The 19,064-nt window shown below is 40.0% G+C and overlaps 1 protein-coding gene across 3 annotated transcripts in view; it reads left to right on the top strand.

Annotated features, from left to right (window-relative positions):
- Positions 1-19,064, top strand: part of MTHFD1L (methylenetetrahydrofolate dehydrogenase (NADP+ dependent) 1 like) — a 146,472-nt gene that overhangs the window by 5,834 nt on the left and 121,574 nt on the right. For all 3 annotated transcript variants that reach the window (XR_004253072.1, XM_032184138.1, XM_032184139.1), the window contains exons 5-10: positions 1,549-1,673; positions 2,783-2,883; positions 3,796-3,920; positions 11,531-11,642; positions 16,240-16,319; positions 17,034-17,131. Coding sequence is in view for 2 of the 3 variants with exons in the window: in XM_032184138.1 (XP_032040029.1) it covers positions 1,549-1,673; positions 2,783-2,883; positions 3,796-3,920; positions 11,531-11,642; positions 16,240-16,319; positions 17,034-17,131 (641 nt within the window). In the remaining variant the exon portion in view is untranslated. The remainder of the gene's footprint in view (positions 1-1,548; positions 1,674-2,782; positions 2,884-3,795; positions 3,921-11,530; positions 11,643-16,239; positions 16,320-17,033; positions 17,132-19,064) is intronic.

Genomic DNA, 19,064 nt, shown 5'->3' on the forward strand with positions numbered 1-19,064 from the left:
TCCAGGTTAGCTTGCTTCCTCAGGATGGGGGCATTTCAATGCCATACACTCCTTGTTCTGCCACAGCTATCTGTGTACAGTACAGGCAGGCTAATGCAAGATTGCTTACCCTGCATGAGCTGTGTACCTTGTACATGCAGTGATAATAGAAAAAATAATTTATTTATTTATTTTCTGGGGAGCAGGCACAAATCTGTTCAAAGATCCTTAGATTCAGGCCTTGTATGAACTACATTACCTTTGCTTACCATGTAGACCCCTGACATTTGCTAGCATATCAGGACTGTTAAAGAAAAGTGGATACTTTTACATCCATTGTGTGATGTATAATCCTTGTCTTTTTGGTCGGAGCATTTACCAGCCTTATTGCTGCCAAGTGACAGGCACTTGATACATACGCCTCTCTCTATCTCAGAAGTCAGCAAACTACAGGGACATCTGTATATGGGTGATATGCAGGTACAAGCTTCGTTAACAGCAGCACAGCATGCTTTTGTGGTTCAGATGTTGCAGATGGTCTAACCCCTAACAAATTTCCCCACTTTATGTTGACTGCATATCAAATGTTTGGACAGTAGAGTTCGCAATTAGACTGAATGGTTCACATGCAAAGTGTTTCAGGAAGGTATGGCATTAGTTAAGGAAAAAAATCTTATTATCATTTTCTGTTGGATATTAATGGAGTTAAATTATACAGCTTTGTGGTGATTTCACACTAATTTTATTTAAATAATAGAAAGATGTGCTTATATGGCATTTCTCACCAGAGAAAACTTCTGCTTATGTTTTTTTTTTTTGTGTTATATTCTTCATGGCCACTGCAGAACAGCACGTATCACTAGGGATCAGTATTGTGCTTTAGATAGGAAGCAGACAAGAGCAGTTAATGCAGACGTGGATGCTGAATGTGACCAACAATAAAATGTTTGAACTCACATCTGGTTCGACACTTGAAATTCATAAACATTTATGCAGTGCCTTGTAAAAATAATAATTCTTCATAAGATGAATGTCAGCTCTTAGGATCGGGGTGTTTTGAGAATGAAAATCAGTAACAGTATATGCTGTTCTAATGAAAATGAAAATTCTCTTTGCCCTACTGCTCATATAATTGTTCATTTAATGTGACAGCTTTTCACCTGTGCTCTGTGTTGGGCTATGAACTGGTCCTATTTTGAACTATATTTTAACCAAGCTGTCTTATACCTGAAAGCATCCTGTGAAAGTGAAAGCCACTACAGTGTTGAGCTTTTGCTGAGATTTAGAACAGCGAAAGACAAAATGCTGTTGGCAGCTTAATGTCATGTAATATGTGTGGGCTTTGCACAATGTTTACAATAGAGTCAGGGTGGCTTAATTTAGTAAGCCATGCAAATGTAAAACGGAGGAAGCAGGTTATTGCTTTTTTCATTTAAAAGTCGCAATAATATGTGAGGGAAGCAAAGGTGGCCGTAAGCAAGTTACTAAAAAATAGGTTGTATCCCCTTGTAATTAGATTCTTCTTTTGTCTGTTTTTCTGATCCTTAATGCTTTTTATTAACTTTCCAGATTGTCAGTGAAATCTTGAGGCTTAATGAAGATCCTAATGTGCAGGGCCTTGCCCTTGACCTCCCAGAAAGCTCATATAGCAGCAAGGTATTAAATGCTGTGAAACCTGAGAAGGACGTGGATGGGTAAGTGAACCACTGAGAAATAATATTAGCAGACACAAGGCTGACATCTCTCAAACTCAGTTTTGCCCACTGCATTTCCCTAATGGATTCCTCAGTCAGAGTCTCTGGTTGTGCTAATGAGCAGTGATAAAAGATCCTAGCATATCTATAAGAAATCTTTTGTTGAAGTCACTTTGATCTTTTTAATCTTTCTATTCAGGACATGATCTTTTCAAAGAAATCAGAAAACACTGTTCTGGTTTACAGAGAATACTTACTATTTCAGCGCTTTAGTAATAGAAATGATAGTTGCACAGTACTGAACACAAACCCCAAAACATTTGCAAGAGGGACTGAGGGAGAACTTGCAGAAAAGGTTTTAACCTCCTCACAGCACTCTCTCCTGGTGGGAGAGCAGGCTGTAACAGTTTGGACCAATTAGCATGGCTTTGCAATCAGTCTTGAATTGAATTGCAGAGCTGTCTAGAGAGAGACTGAAATGTCTGGGTCACCAATTTGCTGCTCTTGCAGCCTTCTTGTTCTTGCCTGAAGACTGCTACCAGTCTCCATCCCTTCCCCCTCCTTCTTTCTCCGTTCACATCATGTCAGGGCAAAATCTGAAAACCTTGCAAATTAATTGACTTTCCATTGTCTTGAGTACTGGAGGTTGACACAGAAAGAAAATGCTGAGAATACTCTTGAAGAGAACATAGTGCAGAAACACCTCCAATGTCCTGAGCAGGCCAGTCTCGTCCCAGAAGGATGCATTATCTCTGCCTCAGCTTTCCTCTGGCAGGGCTGATCTTGTTCCACAGGAGTCACTTTGGAGTTTTGTCCCCAGGTGCCATGTCTAACCTGCCGCAGAGCGGAGTGCTGCCTGTGCATGCTGCACTCATGTTACTTGTTCCCACTCTCAGGCCCCTTTTCTGGTCCCTCTTTAGGCTCAGCATCTGTCTAACGGGCATGTGGGATGATGCAATTGAAGGATTTACTTCTACGAGACGTGTTTGCTCTTGGGATTAGCTATTATTCATGTTACAAGCTTTACTGAGGATTTACATTTACATCGCACAAGCTCTTTTTTTTTTTTTTTTTTTTTTTTTTTTAATTGCCATATTTTTCCACTGCAGATTATCTGATGTAAACCTGGGACGCTTGGTACGTGGAGATGCCTATGACTGCTTAGTTTCTCCCACCGCCTGTGCCGTGCTGGAGCTTCTTGAAGATTTAGGTGAGTCATTCTGTCCTAATTACAGCATTAATTCGAATGTAACTAAAATCTTAATGCTCTCAGTATTAGTCCTGACCAAGACAAATATAATCTCCTCAGGTTTTGTTTTCTGATTAGTTTGGTATTCCCCACCTGCAATATATTTGTCTCCCGCTAATGAAAAGAACCTCAGTGAGATCTAATGTAATATTTGCATAAATAGGTCTCAGCTCTAGTTTGGGGAAATAAGGCAAAGATTTCCTTCCATCAGCTAATTCAATCTCACTGAAGCTACCTGAGACGTCTGAGTCCTTAAAAACAAAAGAATATTGGGGTGCAAACATTACTAGTGACTTCATCTGGCAAATTTGATTAGTGCGAGCACTTGAAGAAATCCAGGTCTGCCAGTAAGTAATTTCTGAGTGAATTTTTTGAGGGGGTTGTATTTTATAAGTGCTAACATTGACATGGCAGATATAAACAGGTGGCATTGCAGCTTGTGAAGATGACGTTAGTTCAAGGCGGGGGATCAGAAATAGCCTCTCTTAGGGCGATTCAGCATTGATTTATGATTCAGCAAGAATTTATGTAACAGAACTGTAAACATGTGGTCAAATGTAGTTAGTAACAAATATGAATGGAAGGATTTGTGAAAATAAAATACCAGCAAACCAGAAGAGCAATATTTGCTTACTGGAACTGGAGAGTCCCAAAGAAACAACTTAAAACCCGTGTTTCGTGTTGCTCCGTGGGCTCCAGAAAAGTTGCCTTTAACGACGTGGTTGCTGTGGTTGAGGAGCATGGAGCTGCCTTGTGGGGATGTGCTCTGCTGGCTGGCTGGGGTGGAAGTGTTCACTTGAACGCTGCATGTGGGGCTTGGTGCTAGTGCCCTTACAGCTGTGAGCAGCTCAATGCCTTGTGTCTGTCCTGCAGATGGGAAGACGGTGCTGCTGGTGGGCACTGATGGGGCCCTGGGGGCCTCCTTGCACTGCCTGCTGCAGAGGAGGGGAGCCACCACCGCCAGCTGCCAGTGGAAGTCCCGTAAGCTACAGAACAAGGTGAGAGCTCTCCTCAGGCATCCATGCACTGCTCCCCAGGGACACGAGGTCCCCTCCTGGGATGCCACCAGCAGCACTGGAGCATTGCTCACTTGTGTTGTGTCTTAAAGATTTGCAAATGCTGCCTCTCTGGGGACAAAGGAGATTGGGACCTTCTCTATGGGTTTGAAGAGAACTGTAAGGGGATTTGGAGAAATTCAGGGTTTTTAATTCAAAGGATTTCATGTACTTTATTTTCCTGGTTGTTTTTTGCAGAGTTTTTACCAACAATTCTTAAGTTGATACGACTTCCTGCCAAACTTCCCATTTTGTTCCTTAATCCCAAGTTTCACAGAATAATACAGCTGGGGGTGCGTTGTCCCCCGTGTCTGTACAGAAAGGGTCCCTTCTCTGTTCATCCTGCAGCACAGGCCGGCTGTCACCTCGCATTGCACAGCACACACCACATGGTGGCAGCTAACTCAACCTGATGGTATCCAGCCCCTCGGGTTTGAGCTCAAGGACAGGAGGAGGAAACACCCGTAAGCAGCTGTGACAGTTCAAAAGTCCTTTGGCAACCCCATGTTTTCACAGCTGCTGATGTTTTTGTTAGGCTTGTCTCATTTCTGTGCTTCGAGTGACTGACAGGCCTTAGGAAACACATACTCCTGACGGAGGTGAAAGCACTGTGAACTTCATATGGCAGTGTCTTCTGCTGTAATTCTTTTTTTGCTGTTTGAGTTTGAGGGCTGCTTTGGGCTGGGTGGGGAGGGTAATGGGGTACCCGGAGGTGTTTCCGCTGGGTCATGGCAAAAGACTTGGACCAGGCCAGAGCTGCTGTGCAGTGCTGTCTGTTGGAGAAAGATCTGTTTCCTCCCATCTAGATGCTTTCCCATCATCCAGCCTTGCTTTTTGGCATTCCCTGTAGCTTACCTCTCACAGCAGGTCACTGATGGGAAACAGAGTATGAGGCTGAAGCAGGAGGAAGCTGGAGGCTTTGCACATCAGTCTTCAGAAGTTCATTTTAACTTCTAGCAATAAAGGAGTTTCTGCTTTGTCTGGAGGACCCAGAAGCAGCTGTCTGGGGAGACTTACCTTCCTCTTCCTCCTCTGTAAGCCTGCAGCAGTGTGTCACCAGTAACCCTGAGCACTGATCAAACTGACTGGATGCGGTGCTGTTGCAGTTAACTCTAGCTCATAGGTAAAATGGATCGTGTGCATGGAGATTGTCCTGTACTGGATTCCCAGAAGTCTAAGAATCAGAAACCAAGCACAGATTTCTTATGTGGTGGCTAGGTAGCCTGCATTTGCAGTATAACACTGTTAGATGACATGATTATAACTAAGGATGAGATTTTTTCTCTTGCTCATTTGATACACTGGTTAAGCAAAAACAATTTAAAGGCTCACAAGGTTTCTTCTCTCTTTTTTTTTTTTTCCATTTGAATTTCAAGTAAGCTAATGTGTTAGTTGAAGTAGAGTTTTTTCCAGGACTTAGAAAAAAAAAAAACATTTTTATTTTCTACACAAAGCACTACCTTCAGGCATGATTATGCACTTTTGCTCCTTCCTCTGAAAGCTATGCTTCTACAATACCATTCTGTGTGCTGTTCATAAGTATGATGTATGGTAGCACAATAACTTCACTTACAGAGTGAGAAATGAACTGATGAAGAGTATGAACTTTTCATTGAGATGCATTTATTTTGGAGTATATACCAGAAGAAGAAAAATAGAGCTCGAGGCTAGGTGTACGTTTTCTGTCTTAGTCTTTTGGCCAGGCCCATTTGCACTGAATCACAAACCCCAAACCTAATGATGTAATACATTTTTTGAAGCAGGTATTATCTTTGCTGATTTGTTCTTTTTCTTAAAGGGTAGCATAACATCGTTTTCTTTAGCAATTATGTTGATTTAAATGAGACATGTAATACTAATCTTGGCAATTTTTTTAGATTGGGTTTTGTATCACAGTGGACTTGTTAATGCTTCTTTCACTCATGCACTTTATCATTTTAAAAACATTTCTGCAAAAGATGCAGGTATGTTTTAGACAACCTTAGGAAAAGTTTAACAGTGTAGAGGTAGCTCTGCCAGCAAACAGCATAATACCATCTGGCATCTGATTTGATAGTTATGAGATATGAGATAGTTATTTCTATCTCATGTCAGGAAAAGAGAATAAAATAATGGGACATTTTAATTTTCTTGCTTTGACCTGCATAATAATTGACACACTTTGCATGTTCTTTTCCTTCCCCCTACTATTTTTTTTTAAGGTGAACGGATTATTAATATTTCCTTTTCTTCCATTTTGGGTTGACTTGATTTTTATCTATTAAAAATAATCATAGCACAGCTGAGCTCTCTCCTTTAACAGCCTTGAGATTTATGGGTTTTCAAATAAAATCACAAATGAAAAAAATATTTGAGAAGGTTCTGGCACAGCTGTGTATAGTTGCTGTGCAGTAATGCTGTTCTTTTTGCATTGATTTATTGTATGTAAAATGAAGTATGAAGTAAAGGATAAAGACTTGAGAATTTTGGTGGAAATAGGTAAGATTGCTCAGCTTTGTGTAGATAACTCTTCAAAGTGCAATTGGTGCAGAGATACTGAAGAATGACCTAGTGACATTTTTGGGAATGTCTCATTTGGTAGTTCCATTTTCAAATGACAACCAAAAGTTGTTTCAGTATTACCAGGGAACAATGGGAATGACATACTTATCCTAATTCTAACATGACAAATGACTGTCTTTCTAGTTTGAAACGAGGTAACCTGAACTGTTCAACTGGAATCTATTTAGTAATTTTCTTGCAAAACTTGGCTAATAATTATTATTCATAAGGAAATTTCAATTCAGTCATCTAAATTCAATCTTAATTTCAACATGCTATCTTACGTGTAAGTTTGTGAACCACATTATGCATATTTTAAGAGAGTTACTATCCTACTTTTTTTTTTTTTTGTAAAATAACTGCAAATCAGTCTATTGAGGTATAATTAGTAATGGAAAATTTGTTTATAAAAGATTGGTTGAGAAATAGGACAGTATTTCAGCTGGAATAAATGAATGGTGGTTTTCTCAGGTTCAGTAAGAACCTCTGTTGACCACAGTCTACTTTTTCTCAGAGCCACCACTTAAGTATCAGTGTATTTGAAATCTCTTAGTCATCTCCTGTCCTGTTATCAGTGTCTTGATAAGACAAAGAGCTTTGCTACTGGCAGAAAAGTGCATTTCATGTTGCTGGACATAAGTGACATGACAAAGTGAGGACGGTTGTACTGATCCCGTAACAGGAGAGGAGAAAGATGCTGCATGGAGTTTCCAATGACGATGCTGTAGACACAGTGGGTATTTCTGTTTCATAACTTTGTGCATATCATATCTGTTCCTTGTGATTTGAACGTTATCTCCCAGTCTGTGAGCTAGATCAGTATGATGCTAAAGCATGCTTCATGGCAAGAGGCTTGAGCCTGCAGTAGAGGTACCCAGCAGAGGCCTGTAGTGTCGATGAGGGTAAGGAGAGGATGGGTGGCACTACGTTCCCAGCCAATACCTCCTGCTGTAGCTGTAGGGTATCTGTGGAGGTTGGCTGTGACAGCTGAGAAATGTGTGGGTTGGCAGCCTTTTATTTCTGTGTGAGCCCCACCTATTTTCTTTTCAAGTCCAGTTATCCTACTCTCTCAGGAAGAGGCTGCATATTGGCATTACGAGCAAGGCTGAGAGAATAGTGAGTAAAGCGCAGTGGATCACCTTATAGAACCATTACAATTACATATGTAAAAAAAAAAAAAAGTCTGTTTTTTTTAGTTGGCATAGCTAAAAATAAAAGCAAAAAAAGCATGTAAAAATAAAAGCAAAATTTCCTTTGGGGTTTTTAATCATCACAGAATTGATATTGTTTGATGTAGCTTTTGTAGGGGCTAACCTCTGCACCTGGGAATTGCATAGCCCTGGCTGTGAGTTGGGGCACAGCCTGGCTCCCTCTCCTGTGTCTGCAAGTACGCTGTGACCGGCTGCCCAGGAAAGGTGGTGAGTTTTAGGAGCACCCTACATATTTTGTGGCAGCACTGAGTGTGTGGGAATGGTAGGGAAAGGGCTGCAGGTGTCTGGGCAAGAAGGTGGTAGCAGCAGTTGCCCTGGTGGGCTGCGGCAAGTGGTTTACAGTCCATAGCTTAAATTTCCCAAGGTAGAGAGGAGCTGGAGGAAACCACACAAGGAGAGCGTGTCTTGGTGAAAAAATACCTGGAACTAATCATTTATTCAATAAACTTTAAGATTTCGGAAGGTAATTAGCAGTGATTGACCTGGAAATCAATTTGTACACTGATGCGTAAAATGAGTTTTTTCATTAGCAGATGTGGTAAGGGAAAAAAAAAAAACTTTGAATCAGTTTCCTATTCTTCATCCCCTCTATTAAATTTTAGCTGCCCTAACTTCAGACCCAAGAAACTGAGGGCTTTTACTTTTCAAATGTTAATGGATTTTTTTTCCTTGGTCATGTGTTTAAAAGTGGCTCTTGTACCACTCAGCTTAAATAGAGGGAAACAAAATGTTTATGCAGGCTTGATGTCAAAATAGGTTTTCAATTATCTGGAATATACAGTTTCTCTACCATTATCATTAACTACTTGGCTTGAGTGTCTGCATTGTTGTTTTAACATTTGATGTTCTGTCTTGGGAATGGGTGGTTCTTCTTAATCTGCTTCTACTTAAGTCCTGGTGGAGAGAACCGTATTTTGTTATGAGGTAAGGTTTCAGATTATTTATTGGCACAGCTCTTCCCAACTGAAAAAATATTTACCGGTGAGAAGGCAGGACGCTACTTGAGTATTGGCTTACTTCGTCTTCAACCCATTGCCTAGCACGCTGCGGATGGTTTCAGGCAAGGCTGTCGCTCCTTCTGCAGGGCTGTGTGGTGGGACGCAGCGCTTCCATCAGCGAGCTCCGCCTGATGGGTCACCCCCTGGCCACACGCTAGTGCCTGTCAATAGCTCCTCAGCCTTCTGGCGACGCTTGCCTATAGCATCTGGTTCCTATCAGATGCATCCTCTGTCTGGGGACTGTGCAGTACATTTGTGAGGGAGGTTGAATGTGATGATTTCATAGGTCTTTTCCATGTCTAATGTCTGTGATTTATTCCTGATTTAGGAGATAGGGTCTGCACATGACTCCCAGGGCTTGCTGCTTGCCTTTGTGATTTACGAGCAGTCAAAAGAGTAGGTTATGGCAAAAGAAAAAATAAAAAGGTGAGGCAGGGGCAGGGGCACGACTTCTTGCAAGGGAAACCAAAATGCCCTGATGGGGAGATCACATGAATCTGTTCCAAAGACACTCAAAATTCTGTAAGCAACTGTTTTGCTTCCAGTGGACTCAATATCCCAGTTAAACAAGTTTCTGGATATAATTTGTTTTTAATCACCAAGGGAGGAAAAAGTTCCATAAAGTGTTTGTTTCATATACTTCATTGACTATCCATATAATAAATATTTGCACATAAAAGTACTTATAGCAAGAGAGTTAAAAATGCATCTCTGCTTTTTTTTTTTCTTCTTTACATTTACTTTCTTTTGGAAATGAGGAAAAGGAAATAACGGGGGAAAGGCTTTGTGCTCAGTCCATCTTCAGCCTGTAAGACAACTATTCTGTACCATATGATAATTTTTCTTTTCATGGAGGAGGTGGGGCAGGGCAATGAGATCAAAGGTTTGTCTTTTTTTGACACATTTATGGATATGTCTGACATTAGCCATCTGAACCAGTGCTAACATTGGCTAAAAAAATGATTGTGTTCAGCTGTTAACATTTTTGAGCATTATGATTGGTAATCATAGAAATGAATATTTGGTCAATTGTCTTTTGACATTATAGTTAAATTGAATCAATTCTGTCATAAGTATGTTGGCTGAACATTTGTCAAAATTATCACTTATTGCATACAGCTCTCGACTGGTTCAGAGCTTCATGATGCAAAGCGTTGTATAAAGCTCATAGTCCTTGTCTCAGAGGCTTTGCATGGGATGACATTCCTGATCTTCAGTGTATAAATTTTAACTTCTATAATATTATTTTCTTTTTGTTTTTCAAAAGACTGGATTTCAGTAACTGGGAATAATCACTGTAATCACTTTTTCTCGGTGTTGATGACACTGGCTGTTATGGCAGAGGCTGTCTCTTTTGCAGGGGAGATTTGCTTCTTGTACTCTTAGTACACAAGAGCATAATACGCTTGGTACGTAAGTCACTGCAGTGTCTTTTTATTCAAATTTGCTTGCAAATTCCACAGTATAAGTTGAGTTGATGCTAGTCAAGCACTATTACTTGTGTGACCTCCTAGGAGTGGCATGTAAGATGATATTTGCAGGAACGCAGGTAATTTGTATAAGACTGAATGACTGTTGAGACTGTGTATTTGCAGGCAATCATAGGGGTGTCACAGGTCTCCTGGTTGAAGCTCGAATCAGCTTGTAGCATTAGTCATCTGTGAAGCAAGTAAACCTTCTCCCACACTTTTGGCGGTGTTTCCACATGTGGATCTCTGAGGAGGGTTAGGCCATCCGTGTGTCCTCTCAGGAGAAGCTGGAGCTCTTCTAGCTTTCTGCCTTTTCTGCCACAGTTACGCTCTTCTCCCCTCCTGGATGTTCAGCTGTGCCAAAAAACTGCTATCCTGATAGAATTTGTAGCTGTTCTTTCTTGGCAGGAGTGCTGGGCAGGGTTGCGTCAGAGCACTTTTGGCCAAAAAAGAAGCTGGAATGTTTGTCAGTCACAAATCAACTCATGGAGAGGCTTGCCGAGAGTGTGACACTTGACATTTATTAAAATTTTCAAAAAAAAAAAAAAAAAATCCAAAATCACTGTCTCTCTGAATCATTTTTTATGGTCCAGCATGAGGCAGCGCTGTGCCCATATTTCCTGTTGGAGTGGTTCTTTATACATCTGTCTCTGGTGCTGTCCCTTATCTCATGTTGATTCCAATAATTGTTACAGGGCTCTGTTTCAGAACAGGGAGGAAAGGAAGACACTTATGTCTTTGATTATAAGAATTTTTTAGTAAGCATTTTTGGTCTAACATCTGTAAGGTCGAACTAAATCAGAGGTACTGATTAGCAAGCACGAACTGAGAAGGGAAAAAATGCATTAATTGGTGTTCTTCAAAGTAATTGATGTTTTCAGATCAGGTCATCTCACGTTCCCATGAGCTGACCTGGTTTTCTACTTTCAGATAAACCAAATGTGCTCTGTATAATTACCTATTTACTGTGTTTCAATCCTTTTTTTCCCAAGCCTTTCCAAGTTACTTTGTTGGACAGTACTGTGGACAATGATGGGACTTTTTTGTTGGAAATTTATAATCCCAATTAAATACTATTGGTGCTAACTCTGATCCTCACTTGCCCATTTTCAGTTTACTTTGTTTTGTGTTTTTTTTTTTCTCTTTTTAAAATGCTATTGTTCATAAATGTCATGTGTGGTAAGAATCCAGCCATCAATTATTTTTTTCCTTTTATCTGCAAGTCTCAAAAGACTGCTGCTAAAAAGGTCTGAATATAAGTTGCATATTCAAGAATGTACTTCTAACATTAAATGCTTGTTTTATTTCTGGGGTGGGTTTTGGGCTGTTCATAGCTCCATCATGCGGATGTGGTAGTAGTTGGCAGTACAAAACCTGATGATGTTCCTGTGAGCTGGATAAAGCCTGGAACCACTATCATCAACTGTTCTCGGGACTTACTGTCAGGTAAGAGGCATTAAAAGTGAATTGTTCTTGAAAGTGATGTATGATGAATTGTTGAAGTAAGCGTGTGGCATGTCAATGATCACACAATGTGGTTAAAAGCTATGTCTCTGGGAGGGAGCCTTTAACAGTGGGTGTTTTTGTACACGGGATGAGTGAATGCATCTCTGGTAAATAAATGGGGGGAGGAAATGTGTCAGGTGAGAGAGGAAATACTAGAATAAATTCTTCATATCAGAATTGTTAAATAAGCAATGATCCTGTGGATTCATTCAGAGGAGTCATCAGATGAGCTGTTATTTCAGTCCTGGTTTGTACAGCGTGTTATCTTGTGACTTCTGTGGCCTCATCTGGAGCATGGGAAAAAGGCAAGAGGCTAAGAATATTATTTGTAAACTGTGTACAGAGAATGGTGTAGGGAAAAGTGAAGAAATAGTGTAGCTCAGAACAGGCAAGATATCCTCTGCAGCCATTACTCCTACAGAATGAATTTGGATTCCTCTCCACCCACCCCTTTTAAGGTAAGTTAGCTTAGTGTTTGGAAAGGGGGTATAGGTTCATTAATTTCTTAGTTGAGAAATGCTGAAATTATGAAAGCTTCCCAGAAGTTACTGTATTCCACTGCTAGAATTGCATTTCTTATAAAATTCCTTCAACTACTGTGAGAATCCTTAGATATCTTCATTTTTTTAGTAATGCATGTGTCAATTTGACCTTAAGCTGAGTATGTTTCCTAAGGGTAGTTAATGTAAGATCAGGCTTGTTTAAAAAAAAAAAAAAAAAGCAGTTGTTCCCATGCAAGGCATGGCCTCTAGCAAGAGGTTCTTTTTGTTGTCTCTTTTGATAACCTCTTGAATTGAACACGCACTGTGGATGTGGGAGATCTGGGTTAAATGCACTCACCTGTCTGAAAGTGTTTGGACTTCTTCCTATTCCACCTCCCAGAACAGTGCTCTGATCCTACTGGGAATCTGAGGGGAGGGTACTAAGCCTCATCCTTAGCTAATGCTGCACAACTTGTCCAAAAATAATTTATGTTTTCTTAAACCAAAGAGGGATTGAGGGGAATCATGATACGCTAGTGTAGTGATTAGGAGACTCTGAGTCTTTAGTAGCCCTTTGTTTTGCATAGGGTCAATGGGATATAATTATTAAGCATCTATAGAGTAGGTCTGTTACTTACCTGCTTGGAGCATAGGTCTCTTCAGCAGGTACCCAACCTACTGGTGTGACACACTCCTTGCATGACGCATGAATGGGGGAGAAAAGGAAAGGGGAAGGGAAGAGGGAATGGAGGTACAACAGTAGCACCTATGAATACATGAATGAAAAGGAATGGCCCATCCTCATTTTAATCGCCTTCTTCAGGAGCTACTGAGGTGTCCAAACTTAGGGCGGAGGTGTAGGTCTATGAAGGCAGGCTGGGGTAAGCTCTTGTAGCCTGAGTGGGCAGCACTGGTGACTGAACTCGCCCAGCTCTGTGTGCTGCTAGTGGAGTCTCACTTCCTGATACCCAGTTCCCACTTTCCATTGCAGGGGAATCTGGGTCTTCCCTTCACGGGCTCATTTACACAATTTATCTGCTTGACATGTCTTGAGACTTAAAAATCTTCAAGCCTTAGTTGCTCTATAGAGCCGCTAGTAATATTATTGTTTTCTATTCCTAAAAATGAAAAATTTGAAAACTACTAAAACACTTGAAAAATGTTCATGTACCACAGTAAAATCCATTCTTAAGGCAGGAATCATAAGATTTGGTATGTGCCTATAGATTTCTTTGAATTTTTCAGGTTGTGGCAGTGGGCTGCTCTATGTATAGCCTTTCTTTGAAAGGCAGCTTGAGATTTTAACAAGATAGTTTAAAAAGAAACTTACCTACCAAATGTCTGTTTGTCCTTATGCTTATGCTTTTGAGATTGTCAGAAACTTGGAGAAACTCCGAAAGAATAGCAGAAACACATTTTAGCAGCTTATAGAAACGTTGGCCTGAAGACTTGCTAGAGACGTACATGAAACACAGGTGTCTGTCTGACAGGAAGAATGCACTTAGTTGAATTGCAAGATACGTATTAAAAGCATATTTTGGAACAGTTACGATCTTGGAGAAACCACTAAGTCTTATAACTGACTGTTCACTTTCAGTGCATGGCAGAATATATTTGGCTGAGGTGCTCAGAAATTTTTTCATGTTTTCTCTTGCTTTAGAAATGCCCAACTTAACATCTGTGGGGTCACAGGAGCTAAATGAGGCCCAAAAGCAATGATGGCTGTGAAGTGACTTTTATTGTTGCTACATGGTGCTAGTTTGCTACATGAGATATATATGTAGCCTAACACACTTGAATGCTTTAAAAGTGCTCCAAATTTGCAAGGATGTAATTATATTGGGCAGCTGTAGTGATGTATGCCAGGAAAGTAGAGCTAAAAGTGCTTGCTCCAGGTGATGGAATTCTTTCTCCATGTTTTTTTTTCTTTTTAAATCTGATCAAAGGTTTTTTTAATGATTGCAATTCCAAAATTGCTAGCAGTGCAACATCTTATTCTGCTGCACTAATGATTTTGGAACAAAGTGGGTGCTGGTAGCCTCTTGCAGCAAAATCCTTCATATGTAAATGTATAGAAGTGAAGAATGAATTTCTGAACAAAACTATGCCAAAATTGTTTGGGATTTGATGCCCAGCTCCTCTGGGTTCATTTGAAAGCTCAAGCCAATGTGGTTTAAGTAACTAAGTGGGAAATGTGACTGTTTCACCACATCTTCTCCATTCTAAATCCATCCAATCATCTGCATGGCCATGTGCTACAAGTAGGTGGGCCTTTATCAGGGTGAGGCAGAGGAGGGAGACGTGTCTGCAGTCCATCTGATCTGACCAGAATCCAAAACAGAGAGCACTGTTCCAGTTCCCATCTGGAAAAACGCATCCGTAGTGCACCATTGCAATCTTGTGATTATCCTGTTCCTCATGGGGGCATGACTTTTATCTCTGGCTTCACCTTCACCCCTGTAAAAGCCTGGTTAGTTGTCTGTGTGGTGAGCGTGTAGTGTAGGCAGGCTGAGACAAGCACTTTATTGAAAGGGAACATCTAATTCCAATATATATTTACAAGCATGATAGCTCTGCCCTGATAAAGAAATCACATTAAGCCAAATAATATAAAAAGTTGAAATGTTTGTGCAAAGCACAGCTGTCTGAAAGGGGATTTTAAACTTCATTCTCCCTACTTCATTTGTCTCTCTGGCAGCTGTCGCAGCCTGATCTCAAAGCAGCAATGCTCAGCTTATGACTGTGATGGGCTCTTCCAGTAATACTCCTGTGCTCAAGTTGAAAACTGATTGTTTTCAGAAGAGATGTGTGTGTGATACACACACACACACACACACACACACATATATATATATAGTGTTTTATATATTGTGCCTCTGGCTCTGCTGGTGATGGGCATGAGCTCTGGAGCTGGTGCTGGTGATGTGCTGCCTCCTCCATGTGCTCCTGCCTGTGGCACTGGGCCCAGCCTTAGGATCCGGAGCCCCGTTGCCACCATGGGGCCTACATCTGGCAGGGGTGGCTCTGCAAGTTGACAAGGGTGTTTCATGACGGCAACAGCCAGAGCGAGCAGAGAGAGAGCTTGGCTAGGTCAGGGTTTGCACTCCAGCTCCCCTCTAACACTAACACTGTCAGTGTGCAGTTATTTTTTTATTATGTTTATGTCTACGCCCTTCGCCATGAGACGAGGGCCTTGCAATGCCCACAGAGATTAGGATGTGAGTTTTGTTCTGGAGAAACTGCATCTAGATAAAAGCCCATAAGCAACAGCAGAAGAACAAGCCAAAAGGAGGATTACGAGGAAATGTTAAAATAATATATTTAGTTAGGGTAGCTGATGTATGACTGTTTCTAGTGGCAACGTATCATATAATAATCCTAACTGTCTCGAAAGTTGGAGTCAATCTAGATTGTACAGACTCTTCAGAATATCTGCTTTTAATGGCACACTCATGAAGATAACTTGACGTTCAAATTTTTTTTCATGTTCTGATTCCAAGTTGCAAATCCCATTTATATATCCCATGTTATATCCCATTGTATAAAAATGTGTAGTGTTTTTGTGATCATTTCATTGTTCTCGCTCACTGTCATGGGAGTATGAAAAAGAAGACTGTCTTTACCATGCTCAGTTAGGTGTTTTGTTAAAAATATGCTTAGTTTTTCAAATCCTTGTACCTGTCAGGATTTTCTTTTTCTTTTCTCTCTCTTTTTTTTTTTTTTTTTTTTTTTTTTCCCCTCTCTGGTCCAGAAGCAATACTGGAATTGATCTCTTTTGTTCCTTATTTCTTTTTCAAGTATACTTAAGCTTTGTCATATGCATGTTAATGTTTGCATAATATACTTCAGAGCATCCAGTTGGTCTCTAATTTTCACACTATATCAATCCTACTGAATTATTTCAGTTCAAGTGTTAAAGAAGCCTCCTATTTTGGCAGCGACATTGTTACCTTTCAAGTCAGCATTCAGAATTACTTTGTTTGGGGGTAGCTTTCAAATGCACTTGCTCCCACTCACAAAAGCCTCATGATTTGTTTGTGCAATATTCTCTACAGGAAAACACAACTATGGTCAGCAAAACAACCATGATGCTGAAAACGCAGTTTGTTCTCTCGCAGTAGCCATGCGAATGCAGGTTAGTGTAACTTCAAACGTTGTACATTTTTTGTGTACTTTTCCTGTGAGTTGTAGAAACTGCTTCCAGAATTTAAATTTTCTAATTTCTGTTCTGCTCAACTGAAAATCCTACCTGCTTTCCATTTTAATAGCAACTCGTAATCAGTTAAAGTAAGCCATGCCAGTTGTGTTTAAAGATAAATCAAAAATCAAACTTTTCACAATTCTTGATAACTGTTGTAAAGCTTGCCAGAAGCACTTTTATCAATAGACTGTTTTTTTTTTTTCTTACAAGGCAATGACGTTTACTTGTGCTTGCACACATTTTTGTGGTTTAATGGATGGAGGATCCAAGAACTTGTTTCATGTGGAAGCAGCATGAGGTTGTCAGTGAGCAATTAATATCTTCCATTCTTTTTAGGGTGTGAGAGAATAACAGTAATTCTCAAGCTTACCAGAATAAAATCTCCAGGCACCCAATTAGAGATCTTTTTCAGCCATTCTGGTGTTAATGGTTTTGTCTCTTTGAAATCTGTATAAACAACAGCATGCTCATAGTGCAGCAGTTGTTTTTTCTTACATCCTGAAATCAAGAGACGGAACAATTTTTTTAGTTTGTTTTTTGTTGGCCTTTGTCATAAAAGTTATTTCAACACACTCTTGAGATTGCTTCAAATTAGTGTTCAGCATTTATGATGCAGCTGGTGTATGCTGTTTTCTTGTTTAAAAACAGAACATGGTAAAAAACACAGAGCGATGGATCATGTCCCAGCAGTTCAGGAAGTGGGACCTCCACTGCTTGAAGCTTCAACCTCTCTCACCAGTGCCCAGGTAATAAACGTTTGATCTTTTGCTTTTGTTGGCTTGTTTTGTTTTTAAGAAAGCCGTCCTTCCCTCCCCCCCTCTTTTTTTAAGAAAAAAAAAGTAGCCAAGTGACATGGCAACGAACCAAAAATTATCCCAAGCCTATTTTTTAATCTGCTTACAGGGTCTACAGATTGTGCCTTTTGTTGTATGCCTTCTTGTGACCATGCCCCTTTGCTTCAGTTTTTATTTTTATGGTGTGCATTGGTGCCAAACTTTATTTTTGAAGACCTAAAACTGGAAGGTTTCACTGCAGGAAGGGAGGTGAAGCTGTGTGGAATATCAACAGCAATACAAAGTATAAGTTCCTAGTATAGGAAGCCCCTAATGGAGGAGAGTGTTTATGGATCTTGTTAAGGCCCAGTGATTTTAATAGCATTAGATGCTGTTTCTTCTTCCCTCAGCAGAAGTATTTTCTTCTGTGTTAGACTTTTAAATTTATGTATAGGCATGAAGAGCAGGAAACATGTTTATTCACATAATTCTTTTTCCATCGGTTTCTCTCATTTCCCCCTACCTCCCAAGGCCCCTGTCAGGGTTTTTGGTCTGTCTTAGCGGAGTTGCTGATATCTCCAGAGTTTTGGGCAGCCTGAGCTCTTTGCTGTGCTGAAGTGATTTTCTCACCCGTTGGTTGTGGTGGGTGGCACGGAGAGGAACCAAAGGCTTGAAGGGAGGTTCTGCCATGGAGGAAAGCTGTGAAATTTGTGTGTGTGTATTTGTGTGGTGTGCCTGCTTCTGAATCCCATTGCTGTGCTTTCAGAAAGCTGTAGTGAAATGTTTTTGGTTTTTAAGCACTTTAATTCACTTCTCACTGTCTCTTACAAGAGTTAAATGGGAATGGAGGCAACTTGAAATTTCAGAGATGCCGAAAGAATGAGTTTTCAGGGGCACAAGGGGGAAGAAATTCTTGAGCTTTCCCTGGGCCAACACATAACACTCACTCCTAGAGTAAAAACTTGAAAAATCTGTCCTTAAATAGTTAAACAATAGATCAAAGCATGTGTTGTCATGAACATGATGGTGGAAGAAACCCTCCAAAAGCATTCCCCACCCTCTCTATGGGATTGTGTATTTAGTACATATGTTTTTATGTATTTGATGTGTAATGCTAGGCAGTATAACTGGTAATAGGACTTCTATTTACTTGATTACTCTAACTTTATTTTATCATTTTTTTTTCTTTTAAAGTGTAAAATAAGTCATTAGGTGGAAGGTATCCTGCAATAAAATAGAATCTTAGAATAGTGCACAGCTGGAAGCAGACGGAGTTTTCATTGAAAATGAGGCAAAACTGCTTAAGCACTAAAACTAGAAACATCTGCTTTTTGATTTCTGTAAGATCTGGGTGTTAATTGAAATATTTCCAAAGGTTCTGGAAATGAATGGGGGATTTTCTTACAAATATTCAGTAAGAAAATTCCATGACAGGCTGAGTAGATGTAGAGCCTTCCCTGTGTCTTTTAAATCTTCTTGCATTTCATGAATTATGGCTTACTGCTGACAATAGCACATTTTTTGCTTAACAAATTTCATTTGTGCAGAAGAACCAGTGTTGCACATTTGCAGTTTAATATTGAATAATATAACTTACTGAATAATTCTGGGATTTCCAATATATAGAATATTTTGTCAAACTAAAAGAACTAGCTGCAAATGTAGACTTCTAAAGGTTAGTTATAACCAAGTCTTTAATTTCCTGTGTTTCAGAAAATAGGTTTTATCTGGAAAAACGTAATAGACTGAAATGTTTTGTATGTGTTGTTTAGCCACAGACGTTAAGGTATAAATGTCACTTCTGGAATTATTTGTTTTATCACCTTATTGCATGTGTCAGTGTGTAATCTATCCTTAAGGGTTTTCTAAGTTATTAAAAATCTACTTGCTTTGAAGGTTCTTAAGG

The sequence above is a fragment of the Aythya fuligula genome, chromosome 3, assembly GCF_009819795.1.
Source record: "Aythya fuligula isolate bAytFul2 chromosome 3, bAytFul2.pri, whole genome shotgun sequence".
Lineage (NCBI taxonomy): Eukaryota > Metazoa > Chordata > Aves > Anseriformes > Anatidae > Aythya > Aythya fuligula.